The 12,678-nt window shown below is 35.4% G+C and overlaps 1 protein-coding gene across 9 annotated transcripts in view; it reads left to right on the forward strand.

The window, feature by feature from the left end:
• The window catches only part of LOC128217584 (ankyrin repeat and fibronectin type-III domain-containing protein 1-like), an 88,397-nt gene that overhangs the window by 61,758 nt on the left and 13,961 nt on the right, over positions 1-12,678 (forward strand). For 4 of the 9 annotated variants that reach the window (XM_052924816.1, XM_052924823.1, XM_052924833.1 and 1 more), the window contains 4 exons: positions 947-1,074; positions 5,942-5,970; positions 10,959-11,036; positions 12,136-12,293. In XM_052924816.1, the coding sequence (XP_052780776.1) occupies positions 947-1,074; positions 5,942-5,970; positions 10,959-11,036; positions 12,136-12,293 (393 nt within the window). Of the gene's footprint in view, positions 1-946; positions 1,075-2,443; positions 2,500-5,744; positions 5,835-5,941; positions 5,971-7,095; positions 7,195-7,732; positions 7,879-8,893; positions 10,088-10,958; positions 11,037-12,135; positions 12,294-12,678 lie in introns of those variants that run through there. The other 5 variants (XM_052924857.1, XM_052924866.1, XM_052924875.1 and 2 more) reach the window with 5 other exon arrangements.

The following is a 12,678-nucleotide window of genomic DNA, read 5'->3' on the forward strand; positions in this document are numbered from 1 at the left end:
TTTAATGATTCTGATTGAAGTTAATAGGTAACAATTGACATCATTCATACCCAGGATGAGCCTTGATGATGTTCCTGTAAAACTGCAGCTCCATCTGGCTGCTGCTTCAGGCTCCTAATGAGAGCACTTTATTGTTGAAACCAAAAGTAAATGTTTGTGTGGGGTTTAATCAACATCTTTCAACAGCCTGCCTTTTGCTCTATCTGAAGTTTTCAGGAGGGCTAAAAGTGCCTTAATGATCTTAGAGTACCTGCAGGTGATGCCATCTGGTACAAAGATCTGTTGGAGAGACAGCTCAAACTGCATAGTTACTGTGGTGTACTGGAGAAAGAACCAGCCGGGTTAGCTCAGTTGTTACAGCAGCTTGCTAGCGTTTCAGCGGTTATGGGTTCTGTGCCCACCTGGAACACACTCTATGGACATTTTGTTTGTTTTTGTCTGACAATCTTGTTAAAATCAATTTCATAAAATATTCATTCATGTTTAAACAAGGAAGAATATGACTTAAAAAGTATATGACATTGCAAGACTTGCTATGTTTAATGTATCTGTTTTTCTTCTAAAAGTGATAAGCGGAGTGCTTTTATGACTGCTTGTATTTATGTATTAGATAATGAGATTGTAGACAGTTTCATATTTCCAACAAAGGGGGGGGGGGAATTTCCCTGTATGTGTTTGTGCTTGGTTTGCCTATGCCCAAACTATGGCCAATGGGAACAGTGGATTTAACTAAGTGTATTTCCTTACATAATTGATGTTGTAAAAGGGGGGCCTCATCAGGGCACCTTCTATATTCCTCTGAGGTTGGTACATTCTGCTGGTGAATTACCAATAGATGCTTTTGACACCATTTTCTGGAGCAGTTTGAAAGTGAAGGTGTTAAGCTCGGTGTTATAGAAGAAGCTTACATTGTAGAAGTAATAATATATATATTTCTCATTTCCAGGGTCTGCATGGAACTTTGATGATGACACAGATTCTACTGCCTCATCAGAAAACATGACCACCGGCTCCGATGATGTGTCTGTGCACAAAAGCCCCACCCCTCTCTACTACACAACGCCGCCTAAAGCTGTAAGTACCAATATCAATAGTGCTGCGTGTCAATGTTTTATGAAAATGTGTGTGTCATATTTCCTGGTGTATTATATGAAAATTATTTACTTGAGGACCTTCATTTATATATCAGCTCTGGCCTTTACGCAATCTTTGTCACTGTTATGTGTTTAGTTTTCTGCCAACTTTGTTTTACTCTTGTATAGAAATTCTTACAGAATTCAAAACCCTACAGTGAATATTTGGGGTGGATATAAGTAATGTTCTATTGCAAGTGTAGATCAGTTAGCACTGGCAGACAACTGGCTGTTAAATTGAACTGAGACATAACAAATCTTTCTTTTCCAATGCTTTAGACACATTATTCAATTCTAGAAGTGATTCTTTGGCAGATCAAAGTAAAACAAAAATGCCAAAACTTCTCTAGTATTCCCTGTTAAAAAGTGAAACATGTTATAATAGGCCCTCGGTGCTTGTCTGGGGAAATGTCACAGTCACTGGAAATGTCACTTCGGTAAAGAGCAGTCATACATTAGTATTAAATGGTCGTGGTAGGTAATCACTGTTTAAGGGATAATTATTAGGGCTTTCTTGAAACCTTGTCAGTTGTAGGTAGTTGGTATTTACAACTAACTGGTTAACTGTGAGTAAACAAGAATCTTCAGGAAGAAAGCAGTCATCCATCAGAAGCCATACAGGCATCAATTGTTTGCCATCTTGTATTCTTGCTGTCCATGGAATACAGTAATTCCTTTCAATTTTGTGAGTTTTCCAGTGTAGTCACAACTTGAAGACCGAGTTTTGGCTGGAATTAGAGATTTAAAAAAAAAAAAAATTGCCATCAGAAGTATTGCATGTTTGATGCACAATGGTAAAATCTGTGACTTAAATGTACCCACCTGGATGTGCCCTACTCCCCTGTCCATGTTGCTCGTTCCAGTTAGCAGAGTATTGTTGCACTACAGTAACTTATCAATTTATTTGCAAATTACAGACATTTCAAGTGAGGAATTTAAGATAATGTTGAGCACCAGAGCTTTTACAATGTTAAGATGCTTGCAATCTCAGAAGCAATCATTAGTTGTCTTGTGTTTTGATTATATAGTGTGCTTTTCTCTCAGGTCTTTTTTTACAATATTTGTCATAATTATACGGACATTTATTTTGCATGACTTTGCGAATTCATTTTTCAAATAGGTATTGTTTGTCCAAAAGATACATTAGGTTTCTAAACGTCAAGCAAATACTCTTGAAAGCTATGTGCTAATATTAAGAAAGGTTAGAGTTATAGGGACTCGCTCATATTTTGGCACAAAAAATAATTTACATGGTAATGCATCTTCAAAAACTTGTATTATAATTATTTTTCTTTTTGATACAGAAATTGCAGAAAAAAAATATGATTTAAGAATGGCTGTTGTGGGGAACAAACCAGGCATGCCGGTACAGTCAATATAGAATTATAAAACTGATACTTAATCCACTTGCCAAGCGGCACTCATACTTAACTGATGGATATTTAAACCTTTATTAAAATCATTGGTAGCACCATGTGATACATTTGGAACTCCTCTGCTATTTTTCATTAAAAACAACCTTGGATGTATATGGACAGTTTACAACTGCAAAATCTTTACATTTAACTATGCTACAAGTACCGTAGATTGCGTAGTTATTTCAATTTAGCAGTTAAACTTAATTACTTTACTCTTTGGAATCTTAATGATTTATGCAATAAAATACTTCACTGGCAATCAATTTAAACTTAGATATACAAAATACATGTTAAAACACTACAATTCATTTATACCATTATTTAAAATTTTACAAACTACTTCAACTTATATACTGGCCTACATCCAAGGATGTTTTCGATGGAAAATAGCAGAGGTGTTCATAATACACAAGATTATGTCAATCAACCAATCACAATATAGACTTTTGTTGAATGTATCTTAGTTTTAACACTGCTTTTGATTTGCCACACTTTATTTTGTAATAAAAAGGGTGCATTTTACACACCATACATGAACGAGTCCCTTTAAAAGTAAAAACATTTAAGTAGATACTTACAACGTATATTAAAAAGTGATTTCTTGAAGTAACAGAGAGACAATGTCACTGGTAATATTTCCAGGACAAAAATGTAGGGCAAATTTCTCATATGCAATAACTTATAAAGTTTAACCCTGGGAATTTAATGGATGGCGTGTCATCTGCCATTAACATCAGGAAATCAGAGACTCTGGCCACCTGAGGCCCACAGCGGGACACAGATATGACATAATTTCCAAGAATTAATTGTACTTTCAAGAAAGGCTAGATAGGAGCACTGCGTGCAAATCACAAAATCACACGACTGCTGCTCTCCATGTATTGTGGATGGTCGCTTCCCTTTGTATTGTGGATAATCCCTTCTCTGTGTATTGTGGATGGTCTCTTCACCAAGTATTATGGATGCTCGCTTCTCTGTGTAATGTGGATGGTTGCTTCACTATGTATTGTGGATGGTCTCCTCTCTATGTATTGTGGATGGTCGTTTCTCTGTGTATTGTGTATGGTTGCTTCTCTATGTATTGTGGATGGTTGCTTCTCTTTGTATTGTGGATGATGGCTTCTCCGTGTATTGTGGATGGTCGCTTCTCTAGGTATTGCAGATGGTCCCTTCTCTGTGTATTGTGAATGGTTGCTTCTCTATGTATTGTGGATTGTTGCTTCTCTATGTATTAAGGATAGTCGCTTCACTATGTATTGTGGATGGTTGCTTCACTATGTATTGTGGATGGTCGTTTCTCTGTGTATTGTGGATGGTCGCTTCTCTGTGTATTGTGGATGGTTGCTTCTCTGTGTATTGTGGATGGTCTCTTCTCTGTGTATTGTGGATGGTTGCTTTACGATGGTTGCTTGTCTATGTATTGTGGATGGTCGCTTCTCTGTGTATTGCTGATGGGTGCTTCTCCGTGTATTGTGGATGGTCGCTTCTCCGTGTATTGTGGATGGTAGCTTCTCCGTGTATTGTGGATGGTCGCTTCTCCATGTATTGTGGATGGTCGCTTCTCTGTGTAATGTGGATGGTCGCTTCTCTGTGTATTGTGGATGGTTGCTTCACAATGTATTGTGGATGGTCGCTTCTCGATGTATCATGGATGCTCGCTTCTCTGTGTAATGTGGATGGTAGCTTCTCTGTGTATTGTAGATGGGTGCTTCTCTATGTATTGTGGATGATGGCTTCTCTGGTCGCTTCTCTATGCATTATGGATGGTCGCTTCTCTGTGTATTGTGGATGGGTGCTTCTCTGTGTATTGTGGATGGTCACTTCTCTATGTATTGTGGATGGGTGCTTCTCTATGTATTGTGGATGGTCGCTTCTCTGTGTATTGTGGATGGGTGCTTCTCTATGTATTGTGGATGATGGCTTCCCCATGTATTGTGGATGGTCGATTCTCTGTGTATTGTGGATGGGTGCTTCTCTGTGTATTGTGGATGGTTGCTTATCTGTGTATTGTGGATGGTTGCATCTCTGTGTATTGTGGATGGTTGCTTCACTATGTATTGTGGATGGTTGCTTCTCTATGTATTGTGGATGGTTGCTTCTCTATGTATTGTGGATGGTCGCTTCTCTGTGTATTGTGGATGGGTGCTTCTCTATGTAATGTGGATGATGGCTTCTCCATGTATTGTGGATGGTTGCTTCTCTGTGTGTTGTGGATGGTCGCTTCTCTATGTAATGTGGATGATGGCTTCTCCATGTATTGTGGATGGTCGCTTCTCTGTGTATTGTGGATGGTCGCTTCTCTGTGTTTTGTAGATGGTTGCTTCTCTATGGATTGTTGATGGTTGTTTATACAATCTTCTGCTGTCAAGCTAAATCACATCTATAGGCTTTCTAGATTACCTGTTCTTCTCTTGAAATAGCTAACTTTTTCTGTCATTCATTTCTCCCAGAGATCAAAGAAATATTAGTTTTTGCTGTAGATTCATTTCAGTAGAAAATTGAATGCAGAATGCTTTACTTGACAGCATTTATATTGTTTCTTTTGTTACAAGCAATAACACAAAGTCCTCAATTTTCATCGCTGTTTTCATCTATATATTTTCTATTTTTATTTCACATTAAATCTATCTCTTTCAGTGCTACTTGAGATGAAATGTTTCTCTACAAAAGCTATAATTGAATGCCAAGTGCCCCAATACTCTCCCATTGACTTTTTACTTCTCAATGTATTGAATTTGATATTAGACTGTTTAAGAAAGAGCAGATTTATTTATTTTTTATAGAGTTTGTTATTGCATTTGGTTATTGGGGCAAATTAATGCTAGCAATTTACTTAAATACCATGTTAAGGTAACTGTGTTGGACAGAGATAAGACTGCAGTAATAGTCTCCCTTGATTGGTGACAAATGGCACTTAACTGTGACTGTTTTTTGTGATATTTCAATGAATGTTAATGGTATGGTAAATGTCAGTGTAAACTGTGAGCAGTGTTTGTCATGAATAGTTTTACCGTGATATCGTGAGCACTATTAAGGCTGCAATAAAACAATCAAGCGAACATCTCCCATAATAATAGTAGGTTGACAATAATCATCTGCTCTGCTAGCTCTTGTGACTGTGTTGACTGGACCTTATTTGAAATTCAGTAGTTATTACTTTACCCTTACTCCTCATTATGAGCGTTGTAAATCATGCCGTAACAAAGGAATGTTCAACTACAATGATGCACTTGCATAGGTTTTGGGCGTTACGGTCCGTAAAATGATACAGATGAAGTATTCGGTATGTAAATTTGTGTAGTTTAGGTTATTATTGTTAATCCATTTTCTTAGTTTTATAAGTATAGCAATGTTGGACATAAAATAACAATGGTGTTTGTTTTATTTCAGAACATCACAAGGAGTTCAGAGGAGAGGAAGTAAGTGATAGCCCTTTATTTATTTCGCATTAAATGTTTATCAGATCACCCTACTCTCTTACATATTACCATTTTCAATCATGAAAAACTGTCATCTTCTTTTCATCTTTGAATGTGAAGGACTCGGCTGAAGTGTTCACATGGAAACCTATGCTTAAAACATAAACAGTTATCTTCCTAGCAATATTCCTGATCAATTTTTAAGAATATTGCATTATCTGAGAGATAATTTGTATTTCATGAAATGTTTTTGGTATTATTTCCATTATCCTTCCTTTATTTTTGACTCCTGAGACATAACAGACAAGGCGGACATTAAGTAATGTAGTAACCAGACATTTTATTTGTATAACACAGTGCAAGTCCAATGGGAAATTATCTGTAAATATTATTGATGTGACCTGTACAAGTGCTGGTGCTCCTATATGGAGTGATATGTCCATGATTGTCATCTCTGATAAACGGGCAGTTCCATGATGACTGGCAGAACTAGAACACAAGAATGCTGGAACACTAGAACATAGTACCTAGATGACCATATTACAGGCTCTCTTATAAACAAGAAGATATGTCATTGATTATCAAGAAAATGTTACAATTCAACATTTAATGCCACAATCAAATGAACTTTTTTCTAAATTGACCACTCAAACTATTTTTTTCAAGATAGTTATTATCAATAACTTGAGAAATTGATCTAGGATAAAAAATGTTCATCGATGGAATGGTGCCACCATAATTTTAAATTTGTGTACATTAAATAATTGAACCTCACACTAAATGCCACTGAAGATTACCGTATGACAAATTAGTATGAGAAAATGTTATAAAATTATTTGACTTTTAACGCTTTGCCAGTTTAGAGGATAATTGAATCTAAGTGTCCACATTGTTCGTTGAGTGCTGTACAAATGGCGCTTTGATTCATCTTTAAGATTTTAATTGATCTTACAGGTATTAAACCCCGATAAATTGATACTGCATACAGATCAATTTGTTAACCCATTGAATATTTTTAAAAAAATGCCAAGCCCTGTCGCAAAACGTTGTCATCAAATAATGGACAATAGTTGAGTCGTATATCTGCTTAAATAAATCAGAACGTTGCTGTGATGATATTATTGCCACAAATGTGTATGAAAGATAGTTATGATTTCTAATCAGTTTATTGAGAATGTAAATTATAAGATTTGAGATTTAAGACATGTTTTCACGCAGATCACGGTACGTACAAGATGTAAATCACCATTAATGGCAAATAGTTTGTAAGAGTGCTTGATAAACATGAATTTGTTATATTGATTCATTCAATAGTTCATAGAAAAAAATCACTGACACTTTACTTTCTTCCCTTTGAACATTTATTACTGTGAGCTGAAAATATTTAATATAATCTAATGGTATTTTGACTAGTGCCTATAGTTTATGTGTTTGTTGATTTTCACCTGAACTTGAAACCGACAAAAGATAAGTAAGGGAGATCCACCATTCTTTATCCCATCTCTCAGATATCTTTTGAGTCAATACACAAAAGGATTTTGATTTCAATTAAATTCCAAACCATTCTTTCATGTGAAAGCGTAGTGAGTTGAAAACTGGACTTGGTGTCGAAAAGGGCATAGATTTTTGCGATACATTCGGTTGATTAAATCTTTGTTACGCCGTTTTGGTGTATGTTTACATTTAATTATTTTCCCATAGGCTTGAACATAATAGTATTACATGCATAGATTAACATATTGAACATTGCCATCTTACTTATTAATTGGATTAAAATATTCGTCAGATTACAAAGACATATTTCTATGGCTCGGGCAAGTTAACCGTCTTAACATTCCCCGTTGGACAATTTAGCTTGAACAATTTTGTTCTGAATATTGAGAATAACGGATTAAAAAACGACCACTGGTAAATTATTTTCTTATTATTTTGTTTTCATTTAGTTCTTTTATGAATTTGATATTTATTTGACTATGTACTTACATTTTGAGAGGAGGGAGCAATTTTGTCAGTTTGTGCATTTATTTATCTTAATAACTCCTACCAAGTGTATGGTGGGCATGATTTAGAAGAATAGACTTGGCTGGTTTATCTCAAGAACATTTCAGTGGCTTTCAGGCAATGTTTGCTGATAGGCCGAGTCTCCTGGGTGCGCATGCAAAAAAAAAATTGTCAAGTCTAATGGTTCCCCATTTTGACAAAATATGTACATTTTTATGTTTTCTTTAGTTTGTCGCTTATAAAAATAGACTTGGCTTGATTATGTCAAGAACTCGCAGAACTTTCAGACATTGTTTGCTGATGGTCCAAGTCCCTTGGGTGCATGCATATCACGTCTAATTGTTCCCCATTTGGACAAAATATGTACATTATTTATGTTTTCTTTTAAGTTTGTTGCTAACAAAAATAGACTTGGCTGGATTATGTCAAGAAATCTCAGTGGCTTTCAGACAATGTTTGCTGATAGGCAGAGTCTCCTGGGTGCATGCATGTCACGTCTAATTGTTCCCCATTTGGACAAAATATGTACATTTTTTATGTTTTCTTTTGTTTGTTGCTTATAAAAATAGACTTGGCTGGATTATCTCATAAACTCTCAGTGGCTTTAAGATAATGTTAGCTGATGGTCCAAGTTCCTTGGGTGCATGGGTGTTCCCTCTAATGTTTCCCCATTTGGACAAAATACGTACATTTCTAATGTTTTCCTTTAGTTCATTGCTTATATTATGTTTATGTCTGTTTTGTTTTTTTGTAAGGTATTCCGCTTGCATTGAATTAGATCATTATAGTTTATCAGTTCAGGCTTTGTCGAACCATCTGATGAATAAAGAAGTCTCAATCACCTAATCAACATGCCTGATCATGTTGAATGTGTCTTTGTGGAGGCTTTAACATTAATTTTGACAGACACCTGAGATGGATTCCATTCCAGTATACCTGATATATTCACAGCCTGATAAAGGTGATCAGGGCTTGATTCATAGTTGTGTCCTCCTTTATCTTGTTAGGCTGTAAAATTGGGATTTCCACTTTGAACTAGAATAAATTATCAAGTTAAAAGCCCTGAGAAAGGACAATGTTTTGGCCGTTCTAATGGAGTTTTCTAGGCCTGGTACACTCTAAACATGGATGGTTTTGAAAGGAACTTGTGATACATTCAGGAATTTTATAATCATAATATAATCAAGTTGTGAATTTTGGATTCGCCTGTGATAAATATAGCAATATAAATGAATGAAAGCTTCATGTAAGAGTACATAACCATCAATTAAAGACTATTATACTGTAATACATCAAGAAGTGTTTGACTTAGTTTCATTAATAATTAAAATATTTCTGATGTAGAAATTTCGTTTAATAACTGACTCAATGGATGTAATCAGAGTTTTGAATAATTAATGTCCCAGAAACATTCAGGGAATTCTATTTTCATTGATAAAGTTTTAATTAATTATTCTAAAGAATTAATCAACAGTTAATTGGTGCATTTTAATTAAGTGTTAAAATCCTTCGGAAATTGAAAATGAACAAGCATGTACAAATTCTTTTAAAAGTGAACAGAAAACCCTTTTTAACAGGAAATACATGTGTGATGAAGGCACCTTTGCAAATAAAATACTTAAAAATGAGTGGGATGAAATACTGAATTGTAGTAAGGCAGACTGCAAGTGGTAAAACTAGTGTGTTCAGAGCACCTATTTCTCTAATTGGAACTACTTTAAAAACGAAAAGACCTTCTCATGTGAAATACTATATATAATACAAGGAATGCTTACAATGGGAGTTCTTGAATATAAAGCATTTGGGCACCTTTGCAAGTAAACTAATACTTGAACAAGCTGGCAGTCCTGCGAGTAACCAAGGCACTTTTGACTGTGACCATACCTTATTGAGCAGGGCCTTGCATTTCAAAGTGGTGAAATGAGCCAGACGCAATAACTTGCACGCAGTAATTGTTAAACGAGCACGACACTTGTGTCAGTGAAAATACCTAAATGAACAGGAAACATTTCCCTTAAATGAGCAGGCGTGGTAAGCTCTGGTTCTCCAGCCTTCCGAGGATGGGATCGGCTGGTAGTGTTGGGCTGGCTTTGCCCTCTTCTGCTACACTTGATAGGTACTTCTGCCCTCGATCATTATTTCTGCATATCAATATGTAGAAAAGCTTTCTCGTATAATTGTTTCTGTACTTTTCTAGTAACATGAAACACCAATGGCAGTCTAGGTGCGGCAATCATTCTATGTGAAACCTCAATTGCTTTTAAATAAATGCATAACTTTTTTCATACAATGATATTGTGTGAAGATGGGAAAAGGTCATTTTTATTTAATATTGGACTTCTACTGCACCCTATCTGCACTCTGAACATGGTGACCTGACTGTTCACTGCTTGAGTGCAACTAGAGATTTTCCATTTAGAAGTTTTTTATACTCCCATACCATTTGAAATAGATATCTAAAAAATACCACTAAATTACCAGAGACAAAATGGGTTTTCACATTAAAGGGTATTTTAGTGCTTTATACATTTGCCATGCTCAGAAATGATGCCACAAAAACAGGAGCAATGTACTTTAAGGTGGGTGTACTGTTAAGTTTGTCAAAAAAAATTAAATCTTAATTTCATACTCAAACTGTAACAACTTCAATCAGACTCGTTTTTGATAAATCTCCTTTTGAGGTCTAAAGTTTGGATAGCATCGTCTTGTGATGACAGTGCAATCTTTGATGATTTAATTGTTTTTGAGAAAATAATTGTATTTGCAGCCTTCCTCTTCTTCTGTGTAGGTGTTCCACCAGACACAATGTTACTGTGAGGCAAGTGTCACGGAAAAAATCACAGTTTGCTCCAACTCTGTATACCAGTTGGTAGTTTCCACTGTCTTAAATAGGATTTCATCAAATTTAGTATTAAAAAAAGTATTCATTTACCATACAGCTTTTATGAAATTTGACGTATTCATAAGAAGAGATTGTTTGTTTTCAGGAGTTCCAAGCGGCCTAGCAGTCACCACTCGGACCCTTCGAATCTCAATCTCCGGGGACGCTCTGTTAGTCTTGATTGGTATGACACCTTTTTGGTTACATTATACTATTAAAATATCATTGTAGGAATACTATTTAAAATCATTATGTGAAACTTTCCCTCATTTGTTTAAATAGTAATGAAATTTAAAATAGAAAGCTTAGTTATATAACATGTTTGTTTTTAATTACTTTTTATGAAAATAAGAGGAAATTGTCAAGCTGAAAGGAAATGAGCTCTTAAATTGATAAGTATTTGACCATATGAGAAAATGCCTAGGTGGTAATTGCAATCTGCCAGAATCTGATTAAAGTAATGAATTTTCTAATGTTGGTCTAAATGTTGGCTATACTAGGCATGTTGGCACATGGAAACTCTGTGTCTTAGATTGAGTTATTGTCATCTATCAGCCTTTGTGATCAGAAATTGACAAAACTTGACAAATATTTGATTTGTTTGAAAATGAAGTTTTTCTTCAAATACAAACAAATTTCGAAAGGCACTCATCTACGTTTGTATATCTACTTCATACCCTGTCGCCATTCCTCGTGTTAAAAGAGTTTGTTTGAAAATGTCTAAAAGATTTTTTCCTTTCCAACAAAGAAAGTTTTATAGGTAATTTAAGCTAATTTGCACTTTCTTTAATTCATGATTTACATATATTTTATGGAAGCTTTTGAAAGTTTTATTGCTATTTTGTGTGAACGTCAACCCGGATTTGAATGTCTAAATACTGGTAAGCTAATTTACAAGTTCTTGTGGATCAGTTTATAGTATCTGGTCATTGGTGTTTCAAAAAGAAATCCAGTTTATTTTGATGTTTTTGGGCAGTCTTACTTGAATTAATTTGAGTTGGTAATAAATTTCAGCAATAAACTAAATTGAAAATGTCTATAACCTTAGCCATGTTCATTTTGTTGATAGCTGTGGCTTAATTATTCCAAGTGGTTTTTGGTGTAATTGGAACTTTGAAACACTTACTAATTCAGAATTACTTGGAATAATGTATCTCTCATGCAGTGATTACAGTTGAAGTGAAAGGCTTACTATATGTTTGCATTCAGTATAATCATGACTGGTCAAATAAGACTGGTGTATGTTCCAATGTTTGACTGGTGTATATTCTGTTCCTCTGCAGTGGTGATGGGAGGATGATGAAGCTGTATGGGTCGGACACTGAAAGCCAGCAGGGGAGCCCGAGAGCCCAACAGACCCTCCGGGCGTCGCCCAGCGACCCGGGGTTCCTCCTCCGCAATGGCTATCCCTCTCTCGCCAGGCCACCCAGAACACCGTTGTGTAAGTCAACAGAGTTTATTTCCTGATTGGACTTGCTGATAATCTGTTATGGGATTATTTCTGTTTTGAAGATTTAAGTCTTAACCGCATTCAGGTCAGTGTGGTCACTTGTTAATTCTTCAGCCTGAAAACTTTTAAAATTCACATATTATCTAGTACCAATGTTTTTTATATTCATAGATTTTACAATTTTTCTGCAACTAAGTACACTTTAAGTAATAAAAACTTCTAAATTTAACAGTTCACTTAGCACAGGTTATGTGTAGGTGCATGTCGATTTTAAAAATGTAATCTACTTACAAATATTGAAAACTTCAAAAACAAAGAGCCATTTGTTGTCAACCACAGTGGTTTGTGTATTGGTCTTCACTAAACTGTTCAATGT

Source organism: Mya arenaria, chromosome 2 (assembly GCF_026914265.1).
Source record: "Mya arenaria isolate MELC-2E11 chromosome 2, ASM2691426v1".
Lineage (NCBI taxonomy): Eukaryota > Metazoa > Mollusca > Bivalvia > Myida > Myidae > Mya > Mya arenaria.